General features: G+C 46.7%; 2 protein-coding genes across 2 annotated transcripts in view; one reads left to right on the plus strand and one right to left on the minus strand.

Moving 5' to 3' along the window:
- Positions 1 to 3,098, plus strand: part of SYCE2 (synaptonemal complex central element protein 2) — an 18,621-nt gene extending 15,523 nt beyond the window's left edge. Inside the window, exons 3-5 of the mRNA XM_006900830.1 lie at positions 1,036 to 1,207; positions 2,394 to 2,582; positions 2,955 to 3,098. Coding sequence (XP_006900892.1) covers positions 1,036 to 1,207; positions 2,394 to 2,582; positions 2,955 to 3,098 — 505 coding nt within the window. The remainder of the gene's footprint in view (positions 1 to 1,035; positions 1,208 to 2,393; positions 2,583 to 2,954) is intronic.
- Positions 3,099 to 3,561: 463 nt separating this feature from the next.
- On the minus strand, positions 3,562 to 8,773 carry GCDH (glutaryl-CoA dehydrogenase). The gene is made up of 11 exons (XM_006900792.1): positions 8,674 to 8,773; positions 8,555 to 8,590; positions 8,224 to 8,367; positions 7,985 to 8,047; positions 7,544 to 7,714; positions 6,678 to 6,807; positions 6,384 to 6,600; positions 5,878 to 5,981; positions 5,493 to 5,618; positions 5,013 to 5,173; positions 3,562 to 3,635 (listed from the first exon to the last, which is right to left on the minus strand). The coding sequence occupies exons 1-11, from the start codon at positions 8,762 to 8,764 to the stop codon at positions 3,562 to 3,564; spliced, it is 1,317 nt and encodes a 438-aa protein (XP_006900854.1). The 5' UTR covers positions 8,765 to 8,773.
- Positions 8,774 to 12,914: the final 4,141 nt, after the last annotated feature.

Below are 12,914 nucleotides of genomic sequence, written 5' to 3' on the forward strand. Positions count from 1 at the left end.
AAACCCAAAAAACAAACAGCAGTACTTGGAGTTTCTAGCATCACATTATGTGTGAAATCTGAACAAGGTGGAAAAGTGTCTCCAAGAAGAGGAAATCTGTTCATGGGCAATGTATTCACAGGTTCGGGAAAAAGAATGAGACATGAGAATAAGGAAAAAGAAGAAAACCAAAGAATAATGTGGGACACCACATTAACATGTGTGTAGTCAGAAACCCAGAACAGAAAAAGCAACTAAAGGCACCAAAAAGTTGTGGAAGAATTACTAAGAAAAAACTTCCCAGGCATAATGAAGAATGAGAGAATTTATATTCAAGAACCTGAGTGAACCCCGTATAGAATAGACCCCCAAAGAAAAACACCAAGGCATACCATAGTCAAATTTGCCAGAATTAAAGATAAGGAGAAAAGTCTGAAAGCAGCTGGGGAGAAACAGAAAGTAATCTATATGGGAGAGCAGGTAAGATTAAATGCCAATTTCTCAGGAGAAGCCATGCGATCAAGAAGACAGTGGAATGACATATACCGAACACTCGAACACAACTGTCAACCAAGAATATTGTAACCTGCAAAATTGTCCATCAAATATGAAGGAGAGATCAAGATATTCCCAGAAAAACAGAACCTAAGGGCATTTGTGGAAACAAGACCAGCAATGCAGGAAATACTGAGAGACTTCCTTCTTTTTTTTTCTTTGTATAGATTTTTTAAATTATTATATTTTATTAATTTTAATGAACATTTACAGAGATTTTGGGTTTTCATTCATTCATTGTTGCACTAAAGGCATATATTTGATTTATACCTTTTGGTCTATTTTCTGAGTTATCAAATAGAATATTTATTATCCCTGTATTTCAGGGTGACAGTGTGAATGAAAGAACCTAGGAAAAGAGCCAGATATCTCGCCACAGGCAGACAGCACAATTCTTCTCCCACTACATAACAAATTTAGATCAGCCATCCAGAATTTGTTGCTTATCTGTTTCTGTAACTTGAGAAATCAGGTTTCTAGTCCCTCTATTGCTGTCTTCAGTGCCGACTGCCAAGTGATGCTGGAAGGGAAGTTAAGATCCTACTTCTCCTCTCTGGACTCGACCATTGAGCTCTTAAAGAAGAAGGCCCAGGACATCATCCAAAACATCAATGAGAGCAGGCAGAAGGACCATGAACTCATGAGCAACTTCAGGGACAGCCTTAAGATCAAGGTGACAGATTCCCCCAAGCCTACTGCAAAACCTCACCTGGCAGGGAAGGGGTTGGGCACACTAAAATGAGAGGGGGTAGACCATCACTATATATTTCTATGTTCTATGATGCTAGGCAACTTGTATCTTAAACATAATATTTTCTCCCTTCTATCTTGAAAAGATTGGACCAATTTATAGATTAAAAAACCATGGCTCAAAACTAATGAGACAAGAGAGCCAGGATGAGAAATTAAAGTCTCTCTGTATTCAGAGGTGGCCTCCTCATTTCATGTAACAGCTAATGGCTATGAGAGCGGACGTTTGTGGGAGATTTGACTTTTTTTGTTAGGCTTAATTCATAGCAACCCTGTGCACAACACTGCTTGGCCCTGCACCGTCTCACAGGTGTTGCTGTGCTTGAGCCCACTTGTCAGCCCAGCCCATTACGGATCTTCCTCTTTTTCACTGACCTTCTATTTTACCAGGCACAGTGTCCTTCTCAGGGACTGGTCCCTTGTCACATGTCCAGTGTATGGGGACAGTCTCACCATCCTTCCTTCCAAGGAGCATTCTGGCTGTAACTCTTCCATGCCAGACTTGTTAATTCTCTAGCTTATTCTGTCCCACCCATATTTCCTCTTGAAGCTGAAAGATTTAGATGGGAGACTTGAGAGGCTAAAATGTGAGTGACCATATTTCTAATGAAGTCCACTACTCACGTCTGATGTTCATTTTTTTTGTGCCTGTGGAATGTCCTGTTTATTCCACATTTCATATCTTGATAAAACAGGCAAACTGTCTGTCCTGTTTTGCCCTTCACAGTTTCTATAGAAAATTAAAGTATAGAAAAGTATAATGGAGTAGAAAAAGTGTAATGTTCTTAGGGAACTACTGCTGAGGAGCTACTTGTCAAATGCAGTTTTGCTCTAGTTTCTGTTCTCTGTACTTTTTTTCCTAACATGAAAAAAAAAAGAGTGAGAATTAAACATCTGCAAGTTCAATCCACCGTATAATTACTGTTACACTTAATTTTTCATCTTGCTTTGGGGGGGGATAAAAACCACCACACATAGACATTTTACCCTCAGCCACTGGAATTGTTTTTACCATTCTTACAAGAAAACTTCAGAAATCTAAGAGGTCCACTTTGAACAAAGGTTGTGCTTCATTTGACTTTTCAAGAATGTGTCTTGTTCTTTCAAAGGTTTCAGATCTGGCAGAGAAGTTAGAAGAGAGGATGTATCAGATTTATAATTACCACAACAAGATTATCCAGGAAAAGCTCCAAGAGTTCACTCAGAAAATGACAAAGATCACCCATTTGGAAGCAGAACTCAAGGAAGTCTGCCACACAGTGGAGACTGTCTACAATGACTTGTGTGTCCCGCCTGAGGTAGGACTAAGCTTGGAGGGGTGGGCTGCCTGAGGAAGGAGGGTTAGAACAGCTAAACCAAAGGTAGATGAGAACAGAAACCAGAAGTTGGCTCTGGCACCAACCCTAAATCTCACAGTGGTTAGGAATTAAATGCCAAGGCCTATATCTGTTTTTTTCCTTGGCGCCTTGCATTTGTGATTCTGTGCCCTGTAATGTGGTTCTGCACTGACACACCAAGGAGCTAGCTGTTGTGGTGACTGAAAGGACAAAGTCCTTTGTAGCTGCCAGGCAAAGACCGCTCATCTGCCCCCAACCCTGCAGCTCTAGGACACATCCCAGGGATGAGGCAATGCCTGGTTCTGGGTTATTTATTACTGAGGAGCTGTGAAGTTTGCATATGGGCCTGACTGCTATAGGGGGAAAACCCCACCACAGCCAAGCAACCTAGAGCCCCCAGACCTGCTGGTTTCTGCTTTGTGTAAAACTGTTTCTCAAGAAGTTACAGAAAAAGGTGGCCCCAAACTGTGGAGTTAGGGGTTGCAGATTTTTCATTCTCTCTCACTCTTGTTTATGCTCCTAGTCCAGTAAGTATAAGGCACTACCCCCTCCCTCAGAAGAGGGACAGCGAGAGGGCATAGAGTGAACTTTGGGAGTACGGGATCTGCTTTGGCTTACACCAGGTCAGTCTCAAAAGTTACTCCTGATGTCATTTTCCTTCTTTTTACGATCCTGTCAAGAGAGCTGCTTTTCCAGGTGCATGGAGTCCATTATCATGTGGTTAAAATGGATTAACTGTATAGAGATGTCCATCTTCTTTTTAAGCAGTTTATTTGAATGTCTTAAAAAGGGAGATTTTCATATATAAAGGCCAGTGTCTCTCACTTGCCATGGAAAGTTCAGGGCCACCCCCACTTCCATAACCGTACTCAGATCACAACTCCCAGGTGTTTCTCTGAAAAGAGGCTTTAAAGGTCTCCAGGTCCCAGGTGAAGTGTGCTCATTTGCCAACCGTGAATGCCTGAATTCCCGTGATTGCTCTTCCCAGGATCAGTGCATGAATGTCATGTGTACCTGGAAATGATAAGTACAAATGAGTTTGGAATCTTAACAGCTCACAACTTCCTTTTAAAGTCACTCTGCCAGGCTGCTGCTATGGAAGAAAAGCAGAACAACAAAGATGGTGAACAATGACAGCACCAAGAATTCCCCTCCTGCTGACTGACAGCCACTACGAGGTTCAGAGGCTGCTGTTCAAGCCACATAAACAAGTTGGTTTTCTAGTTTTGTGATGCATATTGTTAAGACCTAGAGCTCTTTCTGCTAGACCCATAAATGCAGAGTCTAGCCTTGGTACTCCCTTCCCCTCATGTGGTAATCTGGCCCTCCCCTAGCCCCTGACACTTGATTAAATGTTTCCTTTTCACTGGAGTATTGTTTCCTTTCCACAGAGGCTGAAAGCTGATGAGCTACATGGAAAATGTCAGGCCCCTCCTCACCCACAACAGTGATGCGAATGCAAACATGTAAAACCAGTCACACGAATCCACCAGATGCTCTGCTGGAGAAGGAGGGACAATCTCCTCCTGTACCAGTCAGATCTGATTTGACGGTACATGCACCAAAAAAAAACCCCACAAACCAGTCACACATCACAGCAATCTCCCACCTACTGCAGTCCACCTGCCTAGAGCATTCCATGTCTCTACAACCCCCAACAGCCTTCAAGGCCTATCCACCTTGTGATCTTATTCTTAAGTTCCACCCCAGAAAGTAGAGATTACAAACCAGACTTTATCTTTCCCCTTTGGAAAACCAGAGGGCCTTTAAGGCCTCTTGCTTTTTGCTGCCCTCAGAGTTTTTCACACCTGTGTGATGCCTACTCCATAGTTCTTGCTGTTTCTGAGATGGCTCACTCAGCTGCTCAACAGATACAAGATGCTAGGCCATGGGGCTTCTCCTGTGGGTATCCAGTGTCTTTAGGAGACACAGGAAGGTACCAGGTCACACACAGCCTTCACTGCTATCTCTACGGGGAAGCTGTCATGTTCTCTCTTCCAGGAGACCCTGTACTCCCTCAGGGCCACACATGGCTTTGTTCTCTTCCTTAGAGTTCCAGTGTCTGCCTCTTCTTAGGTTGCCCTCTATTTCTGTACAGCTCAGAGTTCTGCTTTTTTTCTTTTTAATTATCTTTTTACAAATCATCTTCCTGTGAAGAAAAGGTTCTGAGCCCCATTGTGAGTCACAACAGGATGAGGTGATGCCATATGTGCAGTTGATTTACCTTGTTTTGTTTTAACATAATGGAGGAGTAGCTTCACTCTCAACCTCCTTGCACTCACAGCCTCCAGTGGAAGTGTCCAAGGATGGCATCAGAGCTAGGACTAAGCCTGCTATCCCTCTCACCTCTCTTCCACTCATGTTCCCCTAGGCCTAGGGATCTGGTCTCACCTTCATAGGTGTTCACTGCCTCCAGGTTCATAGAGTGTCGGATCACATGGTACTCGTCAGAAATCCCATTGCCCCCCAGTATATCTCGGGCCTGGCGGGCGATGTCCAGGGCCTTCCCACAGTTATTCCTCTTCAAGAGAGAGATCATTTCCGGGGTCACCCTGGTTGTGCAACAGAAATGCAACAACAGTGGATTACAGAGAACTGACTCAGCCAGCACCAGGCATACAGGTATCACCATACCCTGGGCAAACTCATCCCAACAAACCCAACTACAGAGTCAACGGAAACAGGCACTCAGGGCCAAGCAGAGAGGCTGGCTCAAGCCTAGCCTATAAGTGCCAACAAGGAGAGAAAAGAATGGAAGAGGGTAAAGGACCATAAGGCAGGGCTCAGGGCAGGGCACCCTCATGCCAGCAGTGGCCTGAGATCCTCCTCCCACAGCTGTCTCCCTCCCCCCACCTCACACCCAGCACCTACTTGTCACGATCCTTCAAGCGGCCCAGCTGCAGGCAGGCGTGAAGCCCCAGTGTGATCTCGGTGAGCATGTCAGCCAGCTTCTTCTGAATCAGCTGGTTCCTGGCTAATGGGACACCAAATTGGACCCTAGATGGGCAAGGTTTGAGTAAGGACAAGAGGGAGGGATACCCCCAATCTCCTCCTTATGGTCCCAATCTCCAAGTTTTTCAAACCAGTTCTCTAGCACTATCATTCATTCAGTCCTTAAACTGCTGGCAAGAACTTTATTGGCCATTTTACAAATGAAATGAAACAGGTCTGGTGGATGGGGGCTAGGAAATTACATAGGAGTAGGGTAAAGAATGGTACCCAGCCACCCGACACACTCCCCAGGCGTTCCACACACCTGTCCAGGGTGTACTGCCGGGCTGTGTGCAAACAGAACTCAGCAGCTCCAAGCACACCCCAAGTAATACCGAACCGGGCGTTGTTTAGACAGCCAAAGGGACCCTGGAGGGTTGAGAAAGGGAGTCTCAGTCAGAAGCACCTGGGTGCCATGCATTCCATGTAAACAGGGCACGCTGGGGCAGCTGTTGAGGACCACACAGGGGCCTGGCACCCAAGCTCGTGCACACTAGGCCTTGTCAGTGTCTATTCGGTCTGCACAATGTTCTTTCCACCCAGCTCAGTGTCTGATTTTGATGCTCAGAACTAGTCGTAAACAGGAAGGAAGGCTTCAATTGAAGGAACGAGCTGGACAGAACCTGTAGAAGCAAGATGGCCACCAAAATAGGTCTGATTTTTTGGAATGCCAGTCACAAAGCCAAGCTTCAACAGTTAATACTATGATCTGGACACCACATCACAGGGCTTGCCTTAGAAAGGAAGACCAGGATGTAGTCCCCTGCTCACCGCCAGACCAGACGCACTGGGCAGCACATTGTCTTCTGGCACCTCCACATTGTCCATGATGATCATTCCAGTAGCTGAGGTCCGCAGGGAGAACTTGCCCTCTATCTTGGGGGCTGAGAGGCCTTGTATTCCTTTCTCCAGCAGGAAACCTCGAATGCAGTTATCATCACATCGAGCCCACACCACAAAGAGGTCAGCCACAGGCGAATTGGTGATCCTGGGGGTTAGACAGAATAGTGAGGGGTCCAGCCACTAGCTTCCTCCTGCCCAGCCAGCCTCAGGTGCCTGCCTCACCAGGTTTTGACTCCATTGAGGGTGTAGGTCTTGCTGGATGGGTTGTAGTGAGCTCTGGACTCCATGCTGCCAGGATCACTTCCATGGTTGGGTTCTGTGAGCCCAAAACAGCCCAGGAGCTCCCCTTTGGCTGCAGGGACGAGGCCAAGGCAGGTCACAGGTCTGCGAGGGTAAGGAATGGCCCTCATCCATCCTCTGCAACCAGAATTTGTCAACATCTCTAGACTAAACCTCGGGATTAAGGCCAAATGACTGCCCTCCAAATGGTGAGGGAGGTCTGAATCCACCAGCTGCTCCATGGGAGAAGATGGCCAATTCCCTCTTACTAAATGTACTGCCTCTGAAAACCCAATGGAGGGTCAGCTGTGAGTGATGGCAGACAACAATTCCGGGTGGTGGGGGAAGCCAGAGGTCCCACCAGGCCCCAGGGCAGGTCAAGTCAAAAGAGGGACGGTGGGGTGCGCCCAGCAGATGTCAGATGTGCAAAAGCCAAGTCAGTATTCAAGTAGCAAAACCTGGCTAGTGAGTAATAAGTGAGGAGGGAGATAGGAAGTAGAAAGGTTAGAGTCCAGGTCACGTGAGGCCTTCTGGGCCCAGTTACAAAGTTTAAGACTTTAAACTTTGGAATGGAGATGAGAGAAAGGTTTTAAGCCAGGAGGGGGGCGATGGGTGTCAAGAAAGTTGACAGATTCAAGTGATACCTAATTGAAGCTAGTGAGGTGACACCAGGGTGAGACTAAAGGCCTCGTGGCTTAATCAATGCTATTTTTGAGCTAAGAGGGCAAGCTCAGGAGACACCCCTACCCCTGAGCGGCAGACCATGAGAACTATCTACCTTACACTAGGCCTCACAGGCCACCACTCACCCAGCCGGGGCAAGTACTTCTGCCGCTGCTCCTCACTGCCATAGGCGTAGATAGGGTGCATGACGAGGGAGGACTGGACGCTCATCGCTGACCTGTAGCCGCTGTCCACCCGCTCCAGCTCTCGGGCGAGGAGCCCATAGGCCACAGATGAGGCCCCAGCACAGCCATAACCTAGTGAGGTTGGGGTAGGTAGGGCAACAGAGGCAAGCCCTGTGCATCTGAGACAAGTGGATTCAGGGGCCTAAAAGACTAAGGTAAATAGTGGCATTCAAGGAGGGGCACCAAGTTGGCCCTACTTGAGTGAGGGCTCTTGTATTTCATCCTCATGGGGAGAGGGAAGGCTACCAGCCTCACTTTGAAGCATGAAATCAGCTCAGAGAACAGAGGTGGCTTTTCAGGAGACAGTATGGGTTTGGAGTGTGGAGAAAAGCGTGTTTCTACCTTTGATGGTAGGGCCGAGGACGCCCAGCTCCCCCATCTCCGAGATGACCTCCCGATGGAAAACTGCCAAGTCAAAATTGCCAAGGGTTAGGCTTAGTTCTGGCCCACAGGAGTCCCCAGTCCCAGGGAAGAGAGGCCTAGAAGCCCAGTTAGAGCAAGCAGAGCCGGTGGGAATTGGTGGTGCCGCTCTATCTGGAAGGGAAGCCCCAGGGTGCACACTCCCCTGTCCCTCAATGTACCTTCGTTGCGATTCGCCAGCAGAACGCGGGGCATGAGGCGCTCCTGACAATAAGTCCGGAAAGTGTCCCTGATGAGAATCTCATCTGCTGTCAGCTGCTCCTCGAGAACCAAGGGATCCCGCCAGTCAAACTCAGGACGCGAAGCTAGGAGGTGGACATGAGAGCTCAGCTTTGGGTTAGTCCCGTTAGAACCAGAAAATCACCACCGGGGCCCTCTGACTCCGAGCACAGCCCTGCCTTCCCGCACATGTAGCCCTCGGATTCTAGGACGGAAACCGCCGGGACAGACAGATGGAGACCGAGCACGCGCGGTGAATGCTGAGTTTCTTACACTTAGTCAGTCGGTTCTGTGTCTTCCCAGCTTTCTCTGCAAATACAGGGCAAGGGAGTCACCCCAGGAAGTCCAGAGCTCCTAATTCCTCCCTCTCCATCACCTGGCCCATTACCAACCGGTCTGCGCGGCCGCCGAGCTCCATGTGCGCAAGATTCGCAGGCTTGGACCGCGGCTAAGCAGCCGCGCACAGGCGCCTCTTAGAGCCATGAGGACAGCAGGCAGAAAAGAGAAGCAAAGACAAGCGGCGTCAGGCAGAAGTCAGAGACCTGAGTAACAACAAATGCTTTTGACCTCTGGCAGGGATGGGAAAAGCACGGTCGAAGGAAATCTCTCATTGGTTTAGCTTAAAAACATGGCTCCTCCACGACTCTGCCTTTTAAAAGGGCCATGGCGACTCTCCCTGGCAGACGAGCGCAGACAAGCAGACCTTGTTTGGCTCCTTTAAAGATCAAACCAGAAACCGGGGAGGAAGAGCAGCATGCCAAGCTGATTGGATAGCTATATTCCTGCTCTGATTGGTCCTCGGCGGAGGCGCGGCTGATTCCTGGTTAGCCAGTTCCAGAGGGCGTGTGCGGAAAATTAGAGGCTACGTCTCCTAGAAAGAAAGACCTCGGGGTCTTTTTTATGGGATACGGGAGAGTGAGTGAGAGACGATGGAAGGGAGATTCTCCAGTTTAGCCTCCACTCTTAGGCTGTCCCTGGAAGTTTGTGTAGCCTGTGGTTTCCTGTAGGCGTGTGTGTGTGTGTGTGTGTGTGTGTGTGTGTGTGTTTTCTAAGGGAGTTCTGGTGGCCTAGTGGGTATATAGATACCCAGCTACCAGCGGTTCTGCTGTCCCAGGAAGTTTATGTAGCCTGTGGTTTCCTGTAGACGTGTGTGTGTCTGTGTGTGTGTGTCTGTGTGTGTCTGTATGTGTGTGTGTGTCTCTGTGTGTGTGTCTCTGTGTGTGTGTCTCTGTGTGTGTGTGTGTTCTAAGGGAGTTCTGGTGGCCTAGTAGGTATATACATACCCAGCTACCAGCGGTTCGAAAATGAGCATTGTACTCCCTTGTTATATAGTCTCTAAAAACCCACCAGAGGGTCAGCAAGAGGTCGATTCCAACTAGATGGTGCACAGCAACAACTCACTGGTAATGAGTGTGTGATTGTAGCTGAGTGAATACAAAACTGTAAGTGGGTGAGGTTAAAGGTATGCTTGTGGAAGGGCTCAGATGGTGTGTGTATGTATGTGACTGCAGTTTGGATTTTGATTGAATGTTAAGTCTGTAAGCTTATTTTTCTCTGAGGGGTTGTTTGATCTCTGTCTTCATGGTTATGTCTGTTTGGAGAATTGGACTGTGCATTATGAGAATTAATGGGTGTATCTGATAGTGTGTCTGTAATTCAGGTAGTTATTGTGTATGTGTGACACTGTTAATAAATGTGAGTCCTAAATGGATTATGTATGTGATTATGTTACATTTCAGTATATGATTGTATCTGCCTGGTTGCAAGAGTTCGAGTGTGTGACAGTGTTTCTGTCTTATGGCTATGCTTGTGACTTTGTAATTGTGGTTGTATGTCTGTATGATTTCTTGTCTGTGTAATTGTAAGCCAGTGTGATGATATTCTGAGTAATACTGTGTGTGGCACTGAGTAATACTGTGTGCATGACTTTTGTCTTTTTGAGGAGGCAACTGGGGTGTGTGTGTGTGTGTGTGTGTGTGTGTTTCTAGGGTTGTTGTGTGTCTCTACCTGTTTGTGTGACTTGGTTGGTGTGCAGTTGTGTGTGATTATGTGTCTGAGTGTGACCGTGACATGGTGTGTGTGCTTTTGCTCCCCTTCATGATGTTTTATGAGTAACACGTATGTGGCATGCCTTTGAATCTTGGTGTATAATTGCTTGTATATGAAAATATACATCTGACTGTGACTAACCCATTTCTCAGCTGGAGAAACCGGGGCCCATACTGACATGCTCTTTATGTTCTCAGGCTAGGCCTTTACCTGCCTCAAAAGAACTCTTCCAATACTGACTCAGTACACACTATACACACTGGTTGTGTGTGCAATGCTCTGAGTCTCAAGAAAGCAACTGAGGCATTGTGTCTGAGCATGTTCACTGGTCCTAAGTGCCTGGGACCTGGGTGTTCCTCAATTTTCCCACCTTCCACATCCTTCTTATCCTCAAGAAAAACAGTTGAAGCCACCCACCCACATCAGGAAGTCCATCATTGCCCTAATACATCTAGCATTCTTTGCCCTGACACATTGAGGATGTTCATAGCTCTTGGTCCAGTGTTCTCCTCCTCCTTTCTGAGCAAGTGACCTCTCTAGTGTCACTCTCTCTGTTCCCTCATGCCCCCATCGGTGTTAATGCTCCCTGAGGAACTGTTTTGGGGAAACCTGATCTTGGGAAACCCAACTGAAGGCTCAGGGTTTGCCACTCTGGATATTGGTGTACCACCTGGTCACTAACTCCCAGAACTCTTTTCTCCCAATCAGAAACCTCTTTGTCTAGATAATTATCATTAGAAAATAGGAATATGTGACCTCTTCCATCTGGTTTCTCTCATTGAACATAATGTTTCCAGGTTTCATCCACATTGTTGCACATGGAGTTTCATTTCTGTCATACTGGTTTATCACATTTCTATCCATTTCATTGTTGATAAACGTTTGGGGTTGTTTCCATCTGTGACTATTGTGACTAGCTGCAGTGAGCATTGCTGTCCAAGGAGCTGCTTGACATCCTGCTTTCCAGCCTTTGGAGCATCTACCTAGGAGTGGAATTGTAGAGTATGTGGTAATTCTGTGCTTCACGCTTTGAAGAATACCCACACTATTTTCCACAGCAGCTGCACCATCTTACATTCCCACCAACAATGTGTGATTGCTCCAATTTCTCCTCCATATTATCACCCACACATGTTCTCTTCCATCTTTTATATTATTGTTGTTACGTGCTGTCGAGTCCCTGCGCCTCATAGTGACACTATGTTGAACAGCCCTAAACCCAGCTCTATCCTGGGCCAATCTCATTGTCTCTGACACACCTACCCCCGTTACCCCAGTTACTGAATCAATTCATCTCATAGAGAATCTTTCTCTCCTGCACTGTCCCTCCACCCTCCCAAGCATGACATCCCTCTCCAAGGACTGGTCCCTCCTTGCAAAATGCCCATATTATAGACATAAAAGAAATATCCTAGTGAATGTGTCCTACTTGGGTCCACAATCAATGCCATGGAGGTCGAAGTCTGAGAATCAAATGATATATTGGCATTGGGTAAATCTGATGTTGTTGTTATGTGCCATTGAGTCCCCTGCAACTCATAGTGACCCTATGTTACAATAGCTCTGAACCTTGCCTTGTCCTGAGCCAGTCTCACCATCTCAGACACAGCTACCTTCATTATCCCAGTTGCTGTGTGAATCTATCTCTTCCCGGTTCTTCCTCTCCTGGACTGTCTCTCCACCCTACCAAGCATGATGTCCTTTTCTAGGGACTATTCCATCCTGGTCACATGCCTAAAGTAAGTGAGATGGAGCCTCACAATTCTTGCCTCTAAGGAGCGGCCTGATTTCACCCTCTCCAGGATAAATCTGTTTGTTCTCTTGACAGTCCACTGTATGTTCAATACTCTTGGCAGTTGTGGTATGTTCAATTCCCCTTCTATCATCCCTAGTCATTGTCCAGCTTTCTGATGTGTAATTATGTAATAGCAAATAATTATGAAGACCATGGCCTGGATCAGGCACACACTGGTCTCCAACTGACACCATTGCTCTTCAATACTCTGAAGAGGTCCCTGAAAGCAGACTTTCCCAGTGTAATTCATCTTTTGTCCAGCTGTCTGATGCATAGCAAATGATTATGAAGACCATGGCCTGAATCAGGTGTACCATAGTCTCCAGACTGACATCATTACTCTTTAGCACTTTGGAGAAGCCTATGACAGCTTTCCCCTGAGTAACTTGTCTTTTTTTCTTTTTTAATTCACTGTCTTTTGTAACTTGTCTTTTGATTTCTTGACTGCTGGTGCCAAGAGTGTTGATTATGGATCTGAGCAAGCTGAAATTTGTTAACAACTTCAATCTCATCTTTACCTGTCATAGTGCTGTCAGTTGGCCCAGTGGTAAGAGTCTTTCTTTTCTTAATGTTGAACTTCAATCCATAATGAAAATTTTAGTCCTTGACTTTCTGCAGTAAATGTTTCAGGTCCTCCTCAGTGTCAGCAAGCAAGGTCGTATTATTGCATAATACAGGTTGTTGATGAGTCCTCTTCCAAACCTGATGCCACACTCCTCCTCATAAAGCCCAGACTCCTGAATGGTCTGTTCTGCATATAGATTAGAAAGGTATGGAAACTGGATGCAT

Source organism: Elephantulus edwardii, unplaced genomic scaffold, assembly GCF_000299155.1.
Source record: "Elephantulus edwardii isolate Elephantulus edwardi_28Jun2011 unplaced genomic scaffold, EleEdw1.0 scaffold00296, whole genome shotgun sequence".
Taxonomy (NCBI): Eukaryota; Metazoa; Chordata; class Mammalia; order Macroscelidea; family Macroscelididae; genus Elephantulus; species Elephantulus edwardii.